This window comes from Saccopteryx leptura, chromosome X (assembly GCF_036850995.1).
Source record: "Saccopteryx leptura isolate mSacLep1 chromosome X, mSacLep1_pri_phased_curated, whole genome shotgun sequence".
Taxonomy (NCBI): domain Eukaryota; kingdom Metazoa; phylum Chordata; class Mammalia; order Chiroptera; family Emballonuridae; genus Saccopteryx; species Saccopteryx leptura.
Genome location: NC_089516.1, coordinates 31621673 through 31646103, shown reverse-complemented (window position 1 = coordinate 31646103; position 24431 = coordinate 31621673). Strand labels below are relative to the sequence as shown.

General features: G+C 38.4%; 1 protein-coding gene across 1 annotated transcript in view; it reads right to left on the bottom strand.

The window, feature by feature from the left end:
• OTC (ornithine transcarbamylase) overlaps positions 1–24431 on the bottom strand; it is a 65080-nt gene that overhangs the window by 8265 nt on the left and 32384 nt on the right. Inside the window, exons 5-8 of the mRNA XM_066356562.1 lie at positions 11619–11772; positions 9649–9771; positions 3035–3088; positions 2805–2954 (exon numbers count right to left, since the gene is read on the bottom strand). Of these exons, the coding sequence (XP_066212659.1) occupies positions 2805–2954; positions 3035–3088; positions 9649–9771; positions 11619–11772 (481 nt within the window). The remainder of the gene's footprint in view (positions 1–2804; positions 2955–3034; positions 3089–9648; positions 9772–11618; positions 11773–24431) is intronic.

The window sequence follows — 24431 nt, the reverse complement described above, 5'->3', positions numbered from 1 at the left end:
GAGATCATTGCAAAGAGAGAGACGAAAAAGCATGCAAAGAGACAAAGAAGGGTATAAGCTCAAGGCACCCAGGGGAAATATGTATAGCACTTTCAACTTTTTGAAAAAGAGTACTAAAATAGAGGTCCATTAAACAGGATTATGGGCACTCTATGAACTAGATATTTTATTTTTAATGCAAATGTGCTAAAAATTAATGTTATTCAACAGCTAATTCCTGAAAGTTACATTTTTCCATCCATTTCCATTGTTCGCTTACAGATTCAAAACTACATTCCATCATAATTTCTCACTTCAAAATCACTGCCTTTGTAGTGATTTAGGTTCAGAATTTTTTGAGTTTTTAAATACTGGAAATGTGACAAGGTAAAAGGAATAATATTTGAACCTGTCATACATTAGTGAGATTACTGTTCTTTGTGTTTGCAGTTCCAGTGCCAGAAAAATACCTATGATTGATCAAGGTAAGTATGAAGTAAACCACAGGGAATTTTAAAATTCTCCATGGATACAGAGAACAGACTGACAGCTGTCAGAGGAGAGGATATAGTGAGTCTGGGTGAAAAAGTTCAAGAAATTAAGGGGAAAAAAATCTCATAGATACAGACAATAGTATGGTGATTACCAGAGTTTATCTGGTAGGGAGTTTAGGGGAGGTAGGAAAGGGAAAAGAGGGGGTAAATGGTGATGGAAGGAGAGTTGACTTGGGGTGGTAAACACACAATACAATATGCAGATGATGTATTATAGAATTATACCCCTGAAACCTATATAATTTTATTAACAAATGTCACCCCAATAACTTCAATAACAAAAGAAAAGAAAAATAAATGTTTTCTTCATGAAAACATTTGCCACATCCATGACAAGGAACAAACTATAATATATAAATAACTACTATAACCAAAAATAAAAGGCAAAAAAAAAAACAATAGAAAATGAGCAAAGGATATGATGGTGGTTTATAGAAAAAAAGACATGGAAATGGTCAATAAAGACAAAAGGATGTTTAACTTCATTAATAATCAGGGAGGTGCAAAATTTAAAAAGCATAAGATACTGATTTTTTTTTTGAAATTAACAATGTAGATAAGTAAGGATGGAGAAAGTGTGGAGAGAGTATAAGTTGTCAATTCTCTTCAGATGGGAAATTTAGCAGTATTTCCCATGTTTTAAAAAGTGCATGCCATTTCAACCAGAAATTCTTCATCTAGGGATCTATTCTCCAGTAATTTTTTTTGTATTTTTCTGAAGTTGGAAACAGGGAGGAAGTCAGACAGACTCCCACATGCGCCCGACCGGGATCCACCCAGCACGCCCACAGGGGTCGATGCTCTGCCCATCTGGGGCGTTGCTCCGCTGCGACCAGAGCCATTCTAGAGCCTGAGGCAGAGGCCATGAAGCCATCCTCCATTTAGTTGGCTCCTGGGCCAACTTTGCTCCAGTGGAGCCCCGGCTGCGGGAGGGGAAGAGAGAGAGACAGAGAGGAAGGAGAGGGGGAGGGGTAGAGAAGCAAATGGGTGCTTCTCCTGTGTGCCCTGGCCGGGAATCAAACCCGGGACTCCTGCACGCCAGGCCGATGCTCTACCACTGAGCCAACCAGCCAGGGCAGTAATATCTTTATAAAGGAATGCATATAAGGATGTTCATTGCAGTATTGTTCATAATTAGGATAATTGAAAATAGCCTAGTTTATTAACATTTTAAGTGAATTACAGTCTACTCATACTTTGGAATTCTATGCAGCTATTAAAAAGAATGGAAAATATCTAAATGAATGGATAAGAAAATCTAAGATTTGTTAAGTGAAAAAAGTACATCAGAATAATACGTATAAAATACCATTTATGATAAATCAATAATTGTGTGTTTAGGCATATGTAAATACACAGAAAAGTTCTGCAAAGAGATATATCACATTAATAAATAAGGCCATCTCTAGGAATAGTCACTGTTAAGGGGAGAGCAGAAAGAGAGTTTACTTTTTATTTTTCAAACTTTGTTCTATTGACATATATAAATAAAGAGCTTATATTTATATATTACTTTATCAATTAAATATCCATTATAATTACTTAGTCCCTTTCTCCACTAAAACAGATTAGTTGCTCTGCTGACAAAATCCCAGTGTCCACCATAGTTTCAGGGTTTTCCTCCAGAATAATGATTCTCAAAGTGTGACTCTAGAGCAGCAGTACTGTATTCCCTGGTACATATGCAAATTTTTGGGTCCCAACCCTGACCTCCTGATTCAGCATCTCTATGGGAGTGGGTTCCTGCCAGCTGTGTATTAACTCCTCCTCCAGGCAGTTCTAAGGCATGCTCAAGATAGAGAAACATTGCTTCAGATATTTACATTCGATGGGATTTCCCTGGGAATGCTCAGGAGACAGAAAAACTCAACTGGTCTTGAGACCTTAGTAAACAATCAAGGACTAGCCTGCAGAATATAATTATGGAACTTTTCTTAGAGAAGAAATTAGAAGAAACTGCATGCAACAGAAGTAACCTTATGTTTCTAAACACATAAAGTACAAAGCATTCTGATGTTTCCATTGCTGTGTGAGAGAAAAGTTAGCTTCTTTCTTCTGTCTGGGTTTCAAATTTGTTCAAGCAGGACAAAAGTGTCTTTCGAAAGGACATAGCCAATATTCTGGAATAGAGAAATCCCTAGGGTATATGGTCAGTGAGTCCTTTATAGGGAATGAAAGGACAGTCTGCTTTCCACAAAGTCAAGGAGTGATTAGATGGTTCTGGCTTTATGGATGGAATTAATGAACCTTCAGAGAGGCATCAATTTGTACCTTCATTGTAACTTGGTAACCTTGGAAAGCCTGGAGCCGCTTTTTCTTTTCCTCTTCTTGTCCCATGCTTATCCAAGTGTCTGTGATTAATACATTGCCTCCAGAAGCTGCTTCCAATGGATCAGTCGTCAGTAACAGCTTGGTACTATTCTAGAATATACAAGCATGCCAGTGAAACAACTTCATGGGACACAGAAAGGCAATAATAACTTTATATTTAAGTAACATACCTCCTTGGCATACTGTTCTGCCAACTTGACTATACTGGGATCTGGCTCATAACCCTGCAAGGGAAAGAATTTAATTGTTATTTGGATAATTTTATTATATATCCTTTCTTGTATATGCATTATATTCCTTTAAACAGTATTTGAACCTTTCTTATTTGTTTTGCTTTAAGTTGTAGCTCAACCATGTTCAGTAGTATATGATATTTACATCTTGATCAAACTTTAATACTGCTTTTTGAAATTTAAAAAGATAATCAGTTGTCTCATTTTTTCATAATTGTCCTGACCTATTTAGTCATAAAGACAGAGTAGGGTGCTCTATAACTCTTATTAGCACAGCTTCTTGTTCCTCTAAAAGCCTGCAAGATCATAGAATTCTACAACCTTATGCATATTTGTCTCTGAAGCCTTCCACAAGCTGTTTTTTTCTTTTTAATGCTCTTTTGTCTAAAGTGCTTTACCACGCCCACTCCATGTGGATAATACTTGCAGGTCTCAAATCAAAATTTTCTACTCAACCGCCCCTGACCACTCCAGCTAAATACTAACAAGCCTACACGAACACCTTATTCTTCTGCACTCATTAGGTGTTCTCAGTGCCTGGCACTTGCTCTAAAATGGCACTTACACAACAAACACACTGTTTTTTCTAAAATATATTTATTTGAGATGGTTTGGTGAGAGAAACATCAGGACTTAAATGACACAAACAAGGTGCCTATGGCATAAAACCTAAGGAGGCGCTCGCTTTCAGTCATGCAAGCACAAATTTTATACCATAAGGTGCCTCACTCGGATATCCTAGTCTCAACCCTAGATGAGGGGACATTATGTGAACAGGTAAAGTCCCCCATGCTATTCTAGACCCCACAGGTAGACCTTATGCCTTCATTCTCTCCTTCCAAGCTGTTCTGTACATTATAGCAAGAATTGTTTTCTCTGAAACCTACTATTTGTTTCTTTAAGTCAAAGCTGATTAAGGGTATCAAGGCTTTGCACTGACATCCCCTGTTTCTGTCTGTTTTAATTCTTCTCAACATCTTGCTGCAGGATAGTTGATGTTATTGACATCCTGCACATATATTGCCCTTTTCTGCCATCACAGCCTTTTACCCTTGTACACCTTCTCCTTTGTCCCCTCCTGGGTGTCTTCAAAGGAACATTTCAGCTCCTCCTTTGTCAAAACTAGCCCAGCTTCACCTCTACACACTCCATATCGAGATCTTATTAGTTCAAAAACCGTAATTATTCTCACCTTTCTTTATGCTTCTCATTTTCCTGAATTTTAGTGTTAATTATGAGTTGTTTCTTTTATAAATTCTTAGTGGGGCATTGAGAGATGCTGTGATGTGCAACCCAGATTCCCCTTTATGAATAAAGGACTTATTGCCCCAACTGCTGGGCATGCTGCTGAAAGATGACATTCAGCTGCTAGCCCTCTTTGGGCACTGCCTGAGCTACAGAGCTAAGGCACCAAAGGTTGCGTACCTCTCCAGAGCAACCTACATTTCATGACTAGTTGACCACAGGGTATGAAAACCTCACTCCCTCCTGCCAACTCTGGACAGCTTTTAGTGGCCATCTCAGATCTAGAACTCTTCATAAGGTCAGCAGAGGCCATTGTTAGACCTGCATCACAGCTTGGTTTCTCCCTCCACTTATTCCTGATTCTTTTTCCTCCCTTCCACAAGTGTTGATCTCAAGGGCAACCCCTAATAAACATCCTGCATGATAAACTCTGTCTCAGAGTCTGCTTGCCAGGAATCTCAACCCACGAGATGTATGTTCAAGTTTATTCATTTGAAATTGTGTTTATTTGCACATGCTTGTCTACCATAATTCCTTCTCTCATTACAAAATTATTGAGAAAATAAACTATTCACATGTTTATAAGAATGGCTACAGACATATTAGCAGCTTTACTGCCCTTAAATAGCCATAAATTTTGGATATTTATTTATCAGGGGCTGGAAAGGTAATTAATAAAAGCTTGCTAATTTAGTAACTAATGTTGTGACCATTCATACTGGTAAACATAAATGAAGAGATTTGGCTATTACTACATGTGCCTTCTGCCCTGAAAATTTAGCCTTCCCTTTGAAGAGCAGGGTTTTATACTCCCTAAGTATTATCATTCTTAGAGAAGGAATCAGTAAGTACTTAGAGGACCAACAGAGAGGTTTGGAAGATAGAAAATCACCCAAACTTACATGTGCTGGGCCAATACTGAGAATACAAAGTGGTATTCATTATCCATAGCTCAGCTTTCAATACGAAATCACTCACTGGCTTTTACATAAATCTTAATCCCAGAGGAGGAAGTTGATTAACAAACTCAGTTTAGTCTAAATATTCACGTAAAATTATATTAAAATCATTACCATCAATAGTTTATGGAGCAATTTTACAATCAAGGACAAAATTATGTTTTCTTGAACATATAAGTTATTCTTGGTTGAAGAATGGGTAAATAGATTAATTATAGCCTTGGAAACATTTTAGGCTTCTTAAATTTAAAAGAAATCTCCTAGCTCTATCTTTTAAAAGAATAGATCTACTTATAAATTGGTGGAACAACTTCTATGCTATCAGACATTTCAGAAGACATTTTAAAACTTTTACTCCCACTAAGATTTAACCAGGTTTTAGTACTCTTTATCATTTAAATGAGTTTTCGCATAAGAACAATACTAAAATTAGTCTATAATGTTGGATTTTTTTTACTTTGATGCTAATAAAGTATCTTTGACATGCAATAAAATGTTTAAATCATATTTCTCCAACAGAATAATTTTTTCCAAAAGTACCTTATAGCAGGGAACAATTATTGTTAATGTATGTCTTATCTGTAAAAACTAAATTCAGTAATAGTTTTCATTAATATGCTTTTCCTCAAACTAGATTTGTTCTGAGAGTGTTAACTCTTCCCATAAACTGAAGTATCACTTTAAGCATATGCTAGATCTGACCATTTATTTCAGTTTATACTGAATGAAAGATAATTATCAGTTGTAAGAGTTATCTCTCTCAGTCCCCCAGATTTACTATAATAGGGTGGTTTTCAATACATGCTATTGCCTATGCCTGCTTTTTCTTCTATGGCGAGTGCATTAGGCAGAATAGTTTCTTCCAAAAATTTTATTCCCACCTAAAATCTCAGAATGTGACCTTCGTTAGAAGTAGAGACTTTGCAGATGTCATTAGTCAAGATAAGGTCATACTGGATCAGAATCGGCCTAAATTTAATATGACTGCTGTCTTCATAAAAGAGGGACATTTATAAAGAAAAACACAGACATAAAGGGAGCAAAGATGAAGACAAAGATTGAAGTGAGACTCTCACTGGTTGGCTCAGTGGTAGAGCATTGACCTGATATGTAGATGTCTCAGGTCAGGGCACATGGGAGAAGTGACCTTCTGCTTCTCCGCTTCTCCACCCTTCCTCCTCTCCCTTCTCTCTCTCTCTCTCTCTTTCTCTCTCTCTCTCTCTCTCTCTCTTTCTCTCTCTCTCTTTTCTACTCCCACAGCCATGGCTCAGTTGGAGCAAGCTGGCTCCAGGCACTGAGGATGGCTCCATGGCGTCACCTCAGGCACTAAAATATTGATAGCTTGGTTGCTGAGCAATGGAGCAACGGACCCAGATGGGCAGAGCATCCCCCGATAGGGGACTTGCCAGATGGATCCAAGTTGGGACTCAGCGGGAGTATTTCTTTCTGCCTCCTCGCTTCTCATTTAAGAGAAAAAAAAAGATTGAAGTGATACAAGCACAAACCAAGGAATATAGAATAGGGAAGAGCCAAGAAAAAGTTCTTCCCTAGAGGCTTCAAAGGGAGTATGGCCCTGTCAACACCTTGATTTTGGATTTCTAGTCTCTAGAACAAACAGTGAAACACTAAGTTTCTGTTTTCTTAACCCACCTAATGTGTGGTTATTTGTTAGTCCCTGAAAATTAAGGCAGCAAGGTGGATTTACTCAGACTGGTCCAGTAAGAACACTAGAGAAAAATGTTTTATTTTGTTTTGTTTTGGCAGGATGAAGCAGACAATCTTGATAGTCTATCCACATACTGTCAGAGTGTCCTTTTATACAGCTTTTCCTTCCTTTCCCCATTTCAGTATGCTCTTCCCACAGTGCACTCACTCTGCTTCAGAAGATGACCCACTGCCTACCAACTGCTTTTCCGGACAACAGTGCCAGGAAATTTGCGACCTCACTTTCCCTTGCTTCCTTTGACCAAGGACTGGTTCAAAGAATGAAATCCTGTCTTCCTTTCCCCAGGTTGGTATAGCTCTGGGACATAACTTACACTCCACTCCAGAGTACCTGTGGGATCAAGCTGAAGCTTCTTCCGTGAGATTGTGCCTGACATGGCATTAGTGTGACCAGATTATCCTGGTTTGCCTAAGACTCTCCCAGTTTTAGCACTAATAGTTTCATGTCCCCAGAAATTCCTACTCCTGGATGGTTGGTCACTGTAAATGGCATTCTTGCTTAGATTCTTCCCTTTCTCTATTCTGTTCCCCTTATTCCACTACAGGTTTCCCTTAAGAGTAATTCCTTTATAAATCACTGTATACAAATCTTCATGGGGGGCTTCTTGTGGAGAACCTGGTCCAAGACACTGGTAGAGGGTGGGGGTAAAGATTGAGTGCATGAACACCTCAAGGACTGGAATGTTTTCTGTTGAATAAATTCAGCTATTAATCCACATTGTGAAACTCATGCTCCCAATGATTAGTAAATAAGTATCTCAACTCAAGAAGCAGAAGCTAGAAGGAACTTTTAGGCCTCACATATTTACCTCTGAATATCTTAGCATATCATAGTAAAACCACAGCAGTGACTATTGAGGTAACAGCAAATGTTGGTACATAATAATTGTGAATAGTCCTCATGAATGAGAGGTTTAATTCTATCTTTTACATTGTTTCTGAAATGGTTTCTATTTAGGGGAGGTTTCCTTTCAAAAGACACCTGATAAAATATTAGTATTCAGTGAGAAACATAATGGGGAAAAACAATTAAATAGAGATGGGATTTTAAAAAGATTTTGTGGGATTCCTTCAGGACTGCTTGTATAAGTCTATTATAGGGTTAATTTTTATCATCTAAAATACCTATTTATTTTGTATGAGGCTTTGCATGTCTTAATCTAGGGCTTGTCCTAGAGGGATCTGCACTTTTTATTTTGGTATATTTGTTTATGCTTTTATGTTGTTATGTAAGTAAAATATATACATGTTAAGAAGTTCAAACCATATAAAAGGACATACCATGATAAGAAAGTCTTCCTCCTACCTCTATTCTTGAACCTCCCAGTTCCCCTTTTCAGAGCATCAACTGTTATGTATCAGAAGGGTCACTTTGGACCTGTGAAAAAAGTCCTGCCTCCTGTATATTCTATAAGAGGTTAGCAGCAATGTAAAAAGTATGTGGGAGCCAGGTTCACAGACATGTGGGAATGAGATTTAAAAACCATACAAGTTCTTCAGGTTGAGTTGAAACACTAAGCTGGTGTAGATGCCATCACTGTGACCTTCACATTATATTGGGACACTTTTCTATTAAACTGCAGTATAGTAGCCCCCCATTATACACAGTTTCACTTCTCACAGTTTGTTAGCCATAGTCAACAATTGTCCAAAAATACTATGGGAAATTCCAGAAATAAGCAACTGATAAATTTTAAATAGTGTGCCATTTTGAGTAGTATGATGAAATCTCACACTATCCCTTTCCATCCCACCTGGGACATGAATTCTCCCTCTGCCTAGCATTCCATGCTGTATACAGTGCCTGTCCTTAGTCACTTAGTAGATGCCTTGGTAACCAGATCAACTGTCAAGGTATTGCAATGCTTATGTACAGTTACTCCTTATTTTACTTAAGAATGTCTCATTCACCTTACTTTATCTTATCATGTGGGCATTTTACCATCTCACATCATCACAAGAAGAAGCAGGAATGCAGTACAATAAGATATTTAGAGAGAGAGTGACATTACATTCACTTAACTTTTATTATAATATATTATTATAATTGTTCTATTCTATTATTAGTTATTATTGTTAGTCTCTTACCGAGCCTAATTTATAAATTAAACTTTATCATAGGTACTTATGTATAGGAAAAAAAAACAGTGTGCATAGAGTTCGGTACTCTCCAGGTTATTAAGCATCCACTGAAGGCCTTGGAATGTATCCCCCATGGATAAGGGGAGACTACTGTATTAGAAAAATGACAGCATTCTCCCCATGCCTTGTGAATTCTATGCTATCTGGATTTTATTGCTTTCTTTAGCCTTTGTAGTAGCAATGCACAAGGATGCCAGTCATTACAATGTCTGGTTTCAGGACATTCAAAGGGATAATTCAGACATGCTTTTACAGAGACTCATAGGATAATAGGCACCACCTAAGACTATTTCTTATTGTAGAGATGAGAAGTTAGGCACTCAAGAGGCCAAAAAGCTATAACAGTTGGACTTGTACCGTAACCTAAATTATGTGGCTTTTCTTGTGCTTCTAAATGGAAGAGAGGTTTGTTTTCATTGGTAATTGCATCAGGGAATAATTTAAGGGGGAGGGTAGTTTCAAGGCAGAAAGCTTCCCTACCTTAGGAGTAGCTGCCTGAATGTGCATTCCGAATTTTGCTGCACTCATCATGATGGAGTGCAGGATGTTGTTCCCATCTCCAATCCAGCTGAGGGTAAGGCCTTTCAGAGAGCCATAGTGTTCCTAAAAGGCAAGGGATGGAGCAAATTAGAGCCAGAAGAAAATCCACTTATGTGAAACAGTTATTAAAATAAGAGAACCAGTCTTCATCCCAATTTTAATACATTGTTGCAATTATTAATATTTTGCATTCTACAGAGCAATGAAATAACAAGAATGTACAACCACATAAATTGCAATATGTCCTAATATCTTAAATCAAGGGATCATATGGACTCATATGAACACTCATATTTTCAAACTTTTCAAATATGAATATTATATTCATTCATTTATTCAACAAATTAAGCACCATCCATGTCCACTTTCCTTGGCCTTGGATTTATAGAATATACAAAGTAGGAAAATAATCACTGCATTTATGGAACTAACATTTGTTGGTATAAGGGGAAATACAATGCACCTAGAACAGTGTAGAATGGCAGTTGAGTATGTTCCCATGTATATATATAAAGTTGAAAAATATGCCCATTAATAGTCTTAATTATTTATAGAGATAGATATGTGTAAAGTATAAACACATGCCTAGGAATTGTAAATACAGACATCAGGGTAATAATTTCCTTGTAGGGTGGAAGGAAATGAAATTAGGGAGACTTACACAGTCAGTTTCAGCTCTATCCATAATATTTTATTCAAAAACAAACAAAAAATCCAAAGTAAGATTTGACAAAACTGTACGATTGGCACATGGTGTTTGTTTTATTTTTCTTGAAGTAGCTGTAGGTTTTATATATTTTTATGTTTATAAAGATAAGATAAAAAAACGATAAAGGCTTTGCAAACTGGAGATCAGAGAACTACTAGGTAGCTAACCTAGGATTTAAATCGTGGTGCATCTAACTTAGATTCCATGCTATGTATTCATTCAGCTCTCATTTTGAGGGTCTCCTATATGAAGGTATTGCACCAGGTCATACAGGGGACAATTTGATGAATAGGATATTTCACTGTCCCTCAGTGAATTTATAATCTAGTAATGATAAAGCTCGCGGGTGAAGTGTTAAATTATATGGTGTATATGTAAAGCCAGATCCACAAATAGCCACTTGGTATATAGTATCATTGTATCATCCTCTCTGTATGAATCTTATCCTCATCACCAAGTTTTAATTTGAGTTTAATCTCACATTTATATGAATTTCGTTTATTCAAATGAAGAGGAATATGGACCTATCCAGTTTTCCCTGTTTCCCCAGAATAGTCCATAGACACAGAGACTATGGACTTCAGGATTCTCAGTGGCAAAACTATGTAGATTGGCCGTGGCAAAACAAATGAGATAAATATTTCAGTTATTTGAGTTTCTACTTTGGGGGTATGTGGCTAAATTTGAGCCTCAATTTTATGTATTCTTCATGTTCATAACTCCAGCCTTAAACAACCAGTTTATTGAAATGATAGAAAATAGCCCTCTTCTCAGGAAGTGATTTTATAATTGAACATTTTGAATATCCAAAACACACTCCACCAGTCTTTAGTTCCAAGCCACAGAGCCTGATGTATGGAAAATTACATAAAGCTTTTTCATTCTGTATGTTCCAGCATTTTCTATTCATCCACTGTGTTAAAAATGGCACAAAAAAGCAAAAGGAGTGAAAGAACAGAGGATTAGAGAGGGGCTAAAAGAGGTTGAGAATTGGATTGAGAACAAAAAGCTCTTATAATGATATGTTTTTAACAATGCCCTGTTCCTTGAATATCTAGTATACAAACATATGCTATAATTCTTTGCTAAAATGATATTTAAAAATAAAGCACCAATGCCATGATTGAAATAGTTCCATTTAGAGCTAGTAAAGAACTGTTTATTGATTTTGCTCTTGTATTCAGCAAGGAAATAGGCCAACCTGGAGCGTGAGGTAATCAGCCAGGATCTGGATAGGATGGTACAAATCTGACAGCCCATTGACAATAGGGATGGATGCTTCCTTAGCCAGGATGTCCAGATCTGATTGTTTATACACTCGAGCCAACACTGCATCTGTCATGCTAGATAATACACTGTGGCAAACCAAGAAAAGATAATCTAAGTTAATTATGCTTAATAATTCTTTCTTTAATATAGAATCTTAAATGGTAATATGAAATGCTAATAAATTACAATTTTACTAAGTTACAATTATCTATCAACACAGCAGATTTAAAAGCTAATATTAAACATGTAGTCATTATAGAAGCCAGATATTGTTCCACTGATGTCTTAAACAGTGACCACTGATTTTACTATTTTTTGCAGAGATAAGAAATCAATTGCGGGCCCAGCAGTTATAATTATGACTTATAATTAATAAGTATCAGTTGGTAAAGTCAAAAGGGACAAGACCAAAAGCAATATATACAGAGAAACATTAATGACCTGGCATGTCGCTAGTTTTCTATCATGCCACAGACAAATATACATTTTCACTATAAAATTGAAAGTACTAGTGTGGCAGCCATGGAAGTGCACACAGATTTTCTTATTAAGAGAGAACCTTCTGCGTGCGGAGGACCCGGGTTCGATTCCCGGCCAGGGCATACAGGAGAAGCGCCCATTTGCTTCTCCACCCCTCCGCCGCGCTTTCCTCTCTGTCTCTCTCTTCCCCTCCCGCAGCCAAGGCTCCATTGGAGCAAAGATGGCCCCGGGCGCTGGGGATGGCTCTGTGGCCTCTGCCTCAGGCGCTAGAGTGGCTCTGGTCGCAACATGGCGACGCCCAGGATGGGCAGAGCGTCGCCTCTGGTGGGCATACCGGGTGGATCCCGGTCGGGCGCATGCGGGAGTCTGTCTGACCGTCTCTCCCTGTTTCCAGCTTCAGAAAAATGAAAAAAAAAAAAAAAAAAAAGAGAGAACCTTCTGGGAGGAATGCTGTTGGCTCACTGCCCCCAAATGCTATACCTTCAGAACAGAGGAGGATATAATGGCAGGCACACCAGGTACGCGCCCTGGGCCCTGACTTTTGAAGGGCCCCACAAAACCCCAACTTTACACTTTTTTCTAATGTATGGAGCCCGATATTTCCTTCTGTGTCCAGGGCCTCAACCGACCTTAATCCACCTCTGCTTCAGAATCTACTGCAGCACTCCTGCCGAGGTCCCACCTTCCCCAGGCTGTTCCCACCAATGACTGAGCATGCTGGGGGAACCAGAGCTGAGCTGTTCTGCCTGACAGAGGACTTTTCTGATGCGGACTCTAGTGGGGTTCCTCATGAGTCTGGCTGAGAATTTCTCAGAGCTGCACTATATCTGAGGTTCTTTCTATCTTATTCCTTCCTTCCTTCTCTCCTTTCACTGGTGTCAGACCTGCATCACCCACTGAAGGCTCTCCCTGTCTACTCTTACTTCCTCTCTCCTTGATTCTTTACAGTGGTTTCACCAAATACATCTCTTGCATGTCTAATTCCATCTAGTGAACTTGAACAGACACAGCCAGCATTCAGGCCTTGTCCCTGCATAGCTATCAGCATCTCTACAAAAGAAAGTTTTCAACATCATACAACACACACACACGCGTGCACGCACATACACATCATCTGCCAGAAAAGCAACAGAGATTAAATCAAAGCTACAAATTCAAACAATTCCTAGAAAGATAGATATTATTATTCTCACTTTATAGCTGAAGGACGTGAGACACAGAGACCTTAAGACACTTGCCCTGAATCACACAGCTAATTAAGTTGGAGGAGTGAATATTCAAATTAAAGTCAGTTTAACTCAAAAGTCCATGTTCTTACAATTACAGCACATGGCCTCAAACTTGCAAATGATAAAAATCTGAAAAGGGAACCTGGGATCCAGATTTTAAATTCTTTCCATGTGTCAGAGTAATAGTGTCCCTCAATTAAAGCTTTAGCCTTACAAAAAGAGCAAAAATGCCCTTTTGTTTAAAATATTTTATTATTATTTAAGAAAAACCCTCAAAACAGAGCTTTCTAATCATTTCAGTTTTAAGGAACTACTCTTTTGTTATTGAATATAATAGGGTAACACTACTTAACATAATTATAGAGGTTTCAGGTGCCCAATTCTACAACACATCTCAGTACACCATATTGTGTATTCACCCCCTCCCCCAAGTGAACCATTCTTAATTGCAGAAACTTTTAGAAATCTTCTCATGATAGTAATTATATTAAATATAAAGTCATGATTATAAGGTATCCAGTTAGTCTTGGGTTCTAAATCTGGCTCTGTAACTTACTAGCTGCCTGACTTTGGACATGTACTTTAATTGATCTATGATTTAGTTTCTTCTGTAAAACCATAATAACAATATTTATCCCTTTGGGTTACTGTTAAGATTACCAGAAATAACCTATATGAAATACATAGCCTAGTTCATAGTGAGAAATAAAAAAGTAGATATTACAGTGTCAAAAAATATCAAAAAGCCACCAAAAAAAAACCCAAAAGCTACTATGTGTTTAGTAAGATTTTCACAAATTTGCACTTTAATAATTATGTATGCACATTTGGAAAATAAGTCCCTCTTCTTTGTCTGAGACATATTATTTATTTGGTCTGTAGAAAACTCTTGGTACTTATAAAATTCAAGGACCACTAATAAAACTACTTGTTCCCAGGGATTAGAGAATCAAAGATTAAAAACTATATTTTTATAATAATATTTTCAAGACTCAGATATTTTTCAAATTGTATCAATTCCTTACACCCATAGTTCCCAGATTTTCTGATTTTTGGATCAGCAAAATTTCAAAAAACATATGGAGATCATCATAAAATTCCCAACTTTTTGTTTAGTAAATCAAGAGCATGAGAAACAAGCAAATAAATACATATCATGTTAGTATCTGCACTTTATAAAAGCATATTTTGACACCAAAAAAGGTGTGAATGAACTAATTTCAAAGAATGATCCTTGAAATTAAATTAATTTAGCTTTATGAAATTCACAATATATCTTTATTTTTTTTTTTATTTAACCATTTTTTTTGTATTTTTCTGAAGTTGGAAATGGGGAGGCAATCAGACAGACTCCCGCATGCGCCCGACTGGGATCCACGCAGCATGCCCACCAGGGGGCGATGCTCTGCCCATCTGGGGCATTCCTCTGTTGCAACCAGAGCCATTCTAGCACCTGAGGCAGAGGGCATGGAGCTATCCTCAGCACCCGGGCCGACTTTGCTCCAATGGAGCCTTGGCTACGGGAGGGGAAGAGAGAGACAGAGAGGAAGGAGGGGGGGTGGAGAAGCAGATGGGCACTTCTCCTGTGTGCCCTGGCCGGGAATCGAACCCAGGACTCCTGCATGCCAGGCCGACGCTCTAACACTGAGCCAACCGGCCAGGGCCTTATTTAACCATTTCTGATGAAACCTTGCCATGGCAGGGCATCAGTGGAGGGATCAGGATTTGGGAACCAATGCTCTGAACTATCTAAGCATGTTGTATATAATAACATGAAAGAGGCGAATAAAAGAGCCACTTTGCAGTTTCTCTTGCTAAACAGGTGATGTTTAATGATTTGACTAAAACAGGACTTTTCAAATTATGCTGTACATAATTATTTGGAGAGTTTTTAAAACTATCAATTACCTCAGAAAAAAATGACTCAGCGGCGGAACCTAGGGATTATTATTTTTTATTTTTTTATTATTTTTAAAAATTTGTATGTATTGATTTGAAAGCAAGACAGAGAAGGAGACAGAGAGATTTGTTGTTCCACTTATTTTATACATTCACTGGTTGATTCTTTTATGTGCCCTGACTGGGGATCAAATCCCCAACGTTGGCAAATCAGGATGATGCTCTAACCAATTTAACTATCCAGCCAGGGCTGGGATCAGTATAGTGTCTTAAATTTTCCAGGAGATTCCAATATGCAACCAAGATTGATAACCAAAACAAGCACCTCATTGCTCAGGTCAGCAGTATCAGCACCACCTGGAAGGTTGTTGGAACTCTAGAATCACTGGCCTCACCCAGATTTACTAAATCAGAAGCAGGATTTTAACAGGATTTTCAGGTGATTCTTTTGTTTATTAAAGTTTGAGACTTCCAAGAAAGATGGAATGTAGGTCACCATATATTTTTTATTAGGGTGACACTAGTTAACATAATTATATAGTTTTGGAGTGGGGGAGGTGAAGAAGGGTATTTGGTGATGGACAAGGTCACTATATTTTTTTAAATCACCATCAGTTTTTTCCTTAAAACTCTAACCAGCACCTTCCCCCCCCCAAAAAAAATAGGACATGGAAGTCCAGAAAGACAGAAATCTTTGTCCATAATCTTATTGTTAGGGATTGCTTTCAAGTTTAATTAAAGGAAAAGGGAATATCAAATTCAAAAAATGAATAATCTACTTCCTTTCATTAAGGCCCCCTCCTTAGAGTAATCAACTACCCTAAACTATTGGATGCCCTAAGGCAATGGTCCCAAAATGTAGGTGTGTATAAAGACTAAGTGAAGAGCTACTAGGCTACAAAGGCCCAAGTTCCTGAAATAGGGTAGAGTCTGGACCTTTTTACTTTTTTTTTTCTTTTTCTTTTTTTAATTTTTTATTTATTTATTCATTTTTTTAGAGAGAGGAGAGAGAGAGAGGAGAGAGAGAGACAGTGAGAGAGAAGGGGGAGGAGCTCGAACCAGGCAAGCCCAGGGTTTCGAACCGGCGACCTCAGCATTTCCAGGTCGACGCTTTATCCACTGCGCCACCAAAGGTCAGGCTGGACCTTTTTACTTTTACCAAATTTCCCAAGTAACTCAGATAACCTTCCAAATCTTGAGAACCACTGTCCTAAGGCACAGGTTATTATTTTAAACGAATTTTAAATCTTCACTTCTTTCTTCAAGATCTTAATAAAATTCCCTTCCCAGTACAGATATGTTGATGCTTCATACTATAGAATGCAGGCTTTTTACTGTATTATCAGAAAGTACCGTGGTTGGAGAGGTATATCCCAACAACATCTACAATTATAATTAATTACCAATTCCCTATTTCAGAAGAATTGGTTAATTTTATGATACCTAAAATCCTATGGGAGAGAAGGTTGTTTGACCCCAAAGGACTTCTTAAAAATGTATCACAACTTAAAATGTATACATGTAGGATAAAAAAAATATCTGGCCCTGGCCGGTTGGCTCAGTGGTAGAGCATTGGCCTGGCGTGCAGGAGTCCCGGGTTCGATTCCCGGCCAGGGCACACAGGAGAAGCGCCCATCTGCTTCTCCACCCCTCCCCCTCTCCTTCCTCTCTGTCTCTCTCTTCCCCTCCCGCATCCAAGGCTCCATTGGAGCAAAGTTAGCCCCACGCTGAGGATAGCTCCATGGCCTCTGCCTCAGGGTCTAGAATAGCTCTGGTTGCAACAGAGCAATGCCTCAGATGGGCAGAGCATTGCCCCCTGGTGGGCATGCCGGGTGGATCCCGGTCAGACACATGCGGGAGTCTGGCTGACTGCTTCCCTGTTTCCAGCTTCGGAAAAGTGCAAAGAAAAAAAAAATCTGGATTAACTATTGCAGTTGACTTTCTGAAATCTCAGTCAGAAAAACAAAGTTGACTTCCATTGTAGCCTCTTAAATAACTTCAGGCATTTTGGCCATGGGCTGTCAACCCTTATGATTTTCATGAACTTTACAATGTGTACTTGGGTTTTGCTAGGTTTAGTGTGTATTACATATAACCACTATCTTAACCTCATAGTTGAGGAAACCAGGGTCTTTGAAAAACTTGCAGTAATTAAAGCAAGATTAGGAAAGACTGAGGAAAGATGAGGCCAAAGGAGGGAGATGCTAGGGGAACAATTGAAGAAATCATTGATCTATACATGAGTTTTTAAAGAAGATTGAAAAAGAGCATTGTGATTCCCTCCCTTAAACAATCCCAAGAGCTCTTGAAGCAAAACAGGCATTAACTTGCCCTGATTATAATGTAGACTTGGTATCCCGGGATCCTCTATAACAGTGGTCCCCAACCTTTTTTGGGCCACAGAGTGGTTTAATGTCAGAAAATATTTTCACGGACCAGCCTTTAGGGTGGGATGGATAAATGTATCACGTGACTGAGACAAGTGTCAAGAGTGAGTCTTAGACGGATGTAACAGAGGGAATCTGGTCATTTTTTAAAAATGAAACATCGTTCAGACTTAAATATAAATAAAATTGAACTAATGTAAGTTATTTATTCTTCCTCTGCGGACCAGTACCAAATGACCCACAGACTGGTACCGGTTCATGGCCCCGGGGGTTGGGGACCACTGCTCTATAATATAATCCTGTAATGCCAATGGTCAAGGCCAGGCAGGTTCACATTGGATTCGGGCAGATGGTAGAGAAACTGTGGATCCAAAAAGCTTTGGACCATTCCCGTTTAATAGATTTTTGCAATGGTAGATGAGCAAACAGGCATGGGAAACCCTCTTCTCAGGTAAACAAGTGAACAAACAGAAAAATGAACCCTCACAATGGTGGGCAGGCAACTGCCATTCACCAACTGCAGTCCACACTGAGTACAAGCATCCATAGGCTTACATAAGCTATGCACATATGCCTCTGCCACATGCTCATGCACCATTCAAGCAAAGTGCTTGCAGCCAGTACACCAGTGAGCAAGCTGAACACAGCTGTTTTCCCAACAAATACCATGCGAAAGTGCCTTGTCTACTTTATTGAGGTTGCCCATCAGCTCCTAGAACAGAAGTCTTCAACATGACTGCCCATTAGTATCACCTATGGAGCTATAAAAAATCCTGATGCCATATTCTGCCCTATGGAAGTTTAAATCAGAAGCTATGGTGAGGGATTTACATCAATGTTTTTATTTTATTTTAATGAATTTATTGGGGTGAAATTGTTAATAAAACCATACAGGTTTCATGTTAGGACACAAAACAAGTCTCGCTAAATTTTTTTTTTTTCATTTTTCTGAAGCTGGAAATGGGGAGGCAGTCAGACAGACTACCACATGCGCCCGACCGGGATCCACCCGGCATGCCCACCAGGGGGCGATGCTCTGCCCCTCCGGGGCATCACTCTGTTGCATCCAGAGTCATTCTAGCGCCTGAGGCAGAGGCCACAGAGCCATCCTCAGTGCCTGAGCAATCTTTGCGCCAATGGAGCCTTGGCTGTGGGAGGGGAAGAGAGAGACAGAGAGGAAGGAGAGGGGGAGGGGTGGAGAAGCAGATGGGCGCTTCTCCTGTGTGCCCTGGCCGGGAATCGAACGCGGGACTTCCGCACGCCAGGCCAACACTCTACCGCTGAGCCAACCAGCCAGGGCCAAGTCTCGCTAAATTTAAGAATATTGAAAGCATATCAAACATCTTTGATCATAATGGTGTGAAACTAGAAATCAATCACAAGAAAAAAAGAAAAGAAAAACATATGAAGACATGGAAGCTAAACAATATGTTACTAAACAAATAATTGGTTAACAATGAGGTCAAAAGATACTTTGGAACAAATGAAAATGAGAACTTAACAACCCAAAATCTATGGGACACAGCAAAGAAATCCTTAAGAGGGAAATTTATAGCATTACAGGCTTACCTCAGGAAACAAGAAAAATCTCAAATATACAATCTAATCACATACTTAAAGGAACTTGATAAAGAACAACAAACACAGCCCAGAGTGAGTGGATGAAAGGAAATAATAATGATAAAAAGAGAAATAAATGAAATAGAGATAAAAAATAATCAATGAAACCAAAGAGCTAGTTCTTTGAAAAGATAAATAAGATTAACAAACCTTTTAAAGAAACTCATCAAGAAAAAAAGAGAGCCTGACCAGGTGGTGGTGCAGTAGATAGAGTGTTTGCCTGAGATGCTAAAGATCCAGGTTCAAAACCCTGAGATTGCCAGATTGAGCACCAGCTCATCAGGGTTGAGCACAGGCTCACCAGCTTGAGTGCGAGATCTCCAGCTTGAGCAAGGGGTCAATGGCTTGAGCGTGGGATCATAGCTATGACCCCATGGTCTCTGGCTTGAGCCTAAAAGTCTCTGGCTTGAAGCCAAGGTCACTGGCTTGAGCAAAGGGTCACTGGCTCAGCTGGAGCCCTCGGGTCAGGGCAGATATGAGATAGCATTCAATGAACAACTAAGGTGCCACAACTATAAGTTGACATTTCTCAATTTCTCATCTCTCTCCCTTCCTGTCTCTCCTTCTCTCTCTCTCTCTCTCTCTCTCACTGAAAAAAGAAGAGAAAGGATCCAAATAAATAAAATCAGAGATAAAAGAGAAGTGACAATAAACACTAAAGGAATAGAAAGCATTGTAAGAGAATATTATGAACTATATGGCAACATATTGGATAATCCAGATAAAATGGGTAAATTTCTAGAACCATATAATCATCCAAAACTGAATCAGGAAGGCTCAGAGAATCTGAATACACAGATTATAGCTAGTCAAATTGAAGCACTAATCAAAAAACTCCCAACAAACAATAGTCCTGGACAGGATGGTTTCCCAGGTGAATTTGCCAAACATTCAAAGAAGTAACACCTATCTTTCTCAAACTATTCCAAAAATACTCAAGAGGAGGGAAGACTTTCAAGCTCATTTTACAAGGCCAGCATTATTCTAATTCCAAAACCAGATAAAAACACTACAAAGAAAGAAAATTATAAGCCAACATCACTGATGAACATAGATGCTAAAATCCTCAACAAAATATTAGCAAACCAGATCCAGCAACACATTAAGATGGTTATACACCATAATGACATGGGATTTATTCTGAGGCTACAAGGATGGTACAACATCTGCAAATCAATAAATGTGATAGCCTGACCTGTGGTGGCGCAGTGGATAAAGCGTCGACCTGGAAATGCTGAAGTCGCCGGTTCGAAACCCTGGGCTTGCCTGGTCAAGGCATATATGAGAGTTGATGCTTCCTGCTCCTCCCCCCTTCTCTCTCTGTCTCTCCTCTCTCTCCCTCTCTGTCTCTCTCTTTCTTCCTCTCTCTCTCCTCTCTAAAAATGAATAAATAAAAAAAATTTTAAATAAAATAAAATAAATGTGATACACCACATAAACAAAATGAAATATAAAAATCATATGATCATATCAATAGATGCTGAAAAAGCATTTGACAAAACCCAGCACCCATTTCTGATAAAAACGCTCAGCAAGTGGGAATAGAGGGAACATACCTCAAAATAATAAAGGCCATATATAACAAACACATAGCCAAAATCATACTTAAGGGTTTCCCTTAAGATCAGGAACAAGACAGGGATGTCTGCTAACACTGCTCTTATTCAGTATAGTGCAGGAAGTCCTAACCACAGCAATGAAACAAGAAGAAGAAATAAAAGCCATCCAAATTGGAAAGGAAGTAGTAAAATTGTCATTATTTGCAGATAATATTATACTGTATATGAAGAACCCAAATGGCCCTGGCCGGTTGGCTCAGCGGTAGAGCATCGGCCTGGCGTGCGGGGGACCCGGGTTCGATTCCCGGCCAGGGCACATAGGAGAAGCGCCCATTTGCTTCTCCACCCCCCCTCCTTCCTCTCTGTCTCTCTCTTCCGCTCCCACAGCCAAGGCTCCATTGGAGCAAAGATGGCCCGGGCGCTGGGAATGGCTCCTTGGCCTCTGCCCCAGGTGCTAGCATGGCTCTGGTCGTGGCAAAGCGACGTCCCGGAGGGGCAGAGCATCGCCCCCTGGTGGGCAGAGCTTCGCCCCTGGTGGGCGTGCCGGGTGGATCCCGGTCGGGCGCATGCGGGAGTCTGTCTGACTGTCTCTCCCCGTTTCCAGCTTCAGAAAAAATAAATAAATAAATAAATAAATAAATAATAATAAAAAAAGAACCCAAATGATTCCACACACACACAAAAAATGCTATAACTAAGATATAAATTCAGTAAAGTATCAGGATATATAATAAATATTCATTAATCAGTTTCATTTTTATACAATAATGATCTAACAGAAAGAGGAACCAAGAAAACAGTACCTTTCACAATTGTTTAAAAATTATAAAATACCTAGGAATACATATAACCAAGAATGTAAAACACCAGTATTAAAAAATTATAAGACACTGAAGAAAAAAATTGAAGATAAAAGCAAGTGGAAGAATATACTATGTTCATAGATTGGAAGGATTAACATAATTAAAATGTCCATATTACTCAAAGCAATCTATAGATTCAGTGCAATTCCTATAAAGATGCCAATGGTGTATTTTACAGAACTAGAAAAGTTATTCCAAAAATTTAAATAGAGTCACAAAAGACCCCAAATAGCCACAGTAGTTTTGAAAAAGAAGAACAAAGTCGGAGTCATGCTACCTGATATCAATCTATACTACAAAGCCACAGTAACCAAATCAGCATGGTAGTAGAATAAAAACAGACATATAGATCAAAGGAACATAATAGAGAACTCAGAAATCAACCCATGCCTATATGATCAATTAAAATACGACAAAGGAAGCAAGAACATACAATGAGGTAATGACAGTCTATTCAATAAATAGTGTTTGGAAAACCGGGCAGATACTTGCAAAAAAAATAAAACTAGACCACCTTCTTACGACATGCATAAGAATAAACTCAAAATGGATTAAAGACTTAAATATTAGACACAACGCTATAAAAATCCTAGAAGAAAACATAGGCAATAATCTCAGACATATCTTGTAGCAATATTTTTTCAGATATATCTCCTCGGGCAAGGGAAATGAGAGAAAATATAAGCAAATGTGACTACATCAAACTGAAAAGCTTTTGCACAACTAAGGAAACCATTAACAAAATGAAAAGACAACCCACTGAATAGGAGGACATATTTGCTGATACATCTGATAAGGGATTAAAATCCAAAATTTATGAAGGACTTTTAAAATGTAACACCCAAAATAAATAAATAAATCTAATTTAAAAACTGGGTAAAGGTTCTGAAAAGACAGTCTTCTAAAGAGGACTTACAATGGGCCAATAGACATGTGAAAAGATGCTTATCATCACTAATCACCAGAGAAATGCCTTTAAATCCACAATGAGACATCACCTCATATCTGTCCAAATGGATATTATCAGCAAATAACAGGTGTTGGTGAGGGTGTGGAAAAAAGGAAACCCTCGTGCACTGTTGGTGGGAATGCAGACTGGTGCAGCCACTGTGGAAAGCAGTATGGTGTTATCTCAAAAAATTAAAAATGGAACTGCCTTTTGACCCAGTGATTTCACTTCTGGGAATATACCCGAAGAAACCTGAAACACCAATTCAAAAGAGTATATGCATCCCTATGTTCATTGCAGCATTATTTACCATAACCAAGATCTCTGTTCAGCCCAAATGCCCATCATTAGATAAAAAAGATAAAAAAATATATCTGTGATACATTTACACAATGGAATACTACACAGTCAGAAGAAATGAAATCTTACCTTTGTGGCAGAATAGATCGATGTAGATCAATATGCTAAGTGAAATAAGTCAATCAGAGAAAAACAAATGCCATATAGTCTCACTTATATGTGGAATCTAATGAACAAAATAATTTAGCAAACAAAATAGATACAGAAGTATAGATACAGAGAACAGACTAATAGCTGTCAGGGGGTGGGGGGTTGGATGGCTGAGTGAAAAGAGACGAAGAGAATAAGCCAAAACGTGTATGTGTAAATGTCTATGTCTATGTATATATATGACACACAGACATGGACAAACGTATGTTGATAGCCAGAGGGAAAGGAGGATGGGGGAAGTGAAAGTGGGCAAGGGAGGGACTAGATGAGACTTTACTTTGGGTGGTGAATGCACGATACTGTATGCAGATGTCTTATTGTATACCTGAAACCTATAGTTTTATTTTTTATTTTAATTTTATTTTATTGAGTTGACACTGGTTAACATAATTATACAGGTTTCAGATGCACAATTCTAAAACATTTCTGTACAACATATTGTGTGTTCACCACTTAAGTCAAGTCTTTGTCCATCACCATTTAAACTCATGCAAAATAAAATTGAAGGGGTGAGAAATAAATATTCCATGAAAATGAATACGAAAAAAAGATGGAGTAGCAATACTTATATCAGACAAAAGAGACTTCCAAACAAAGACTATATATAGCAAGAGAGAGAGAAGGACACTACATATAACCCTTGTAAATATTTACACAGCCAGCATAGGAGCACCTACATATGTAAAGCACATTTTGATGGGCATAAAAGGAGAGATCAACAGCAATACATTCAAAGTAGGGGATTTTAACCACTCACTGACATCAATGGGTAGATCTTCTAGACAGAAAATTAGCAAGAAAAGAGCTTCTTTAAATGACAGTTAAATGAATTTTATTGATATCTTCATAGCATTTCACATCAATATTTTTAAAGCTCTCCAAGTTATTCTAATGTAAAGACAAGTCTGAGAATTATTGTCCTAAAAAAAATAGAGAGAGGGGGGTGGGAGGAGAGGGTATACTCTGCTGCTGGATAAAACAATGGGGTCATTGTGGAGGAGGAAATTCTTAGTAGTTGCTGAAATCTCATACTATATATAAGAAAAGAAAGGAATAACAACATGATGTATTTTACTGGGAGGAATGAGATCTTATACACTTGTAAAAGAAGTATTTTTCTTTCCTTTTAGTCACTACCAACAGAAATTTCATAGAAGCAGCAGTGGGTATAATCTTTTCTCCCCTCAACACTTATAAGTATCTCTAGTACCCAGATTTTGGTCTTAACACTGTTTTATTTTAAAAGGAA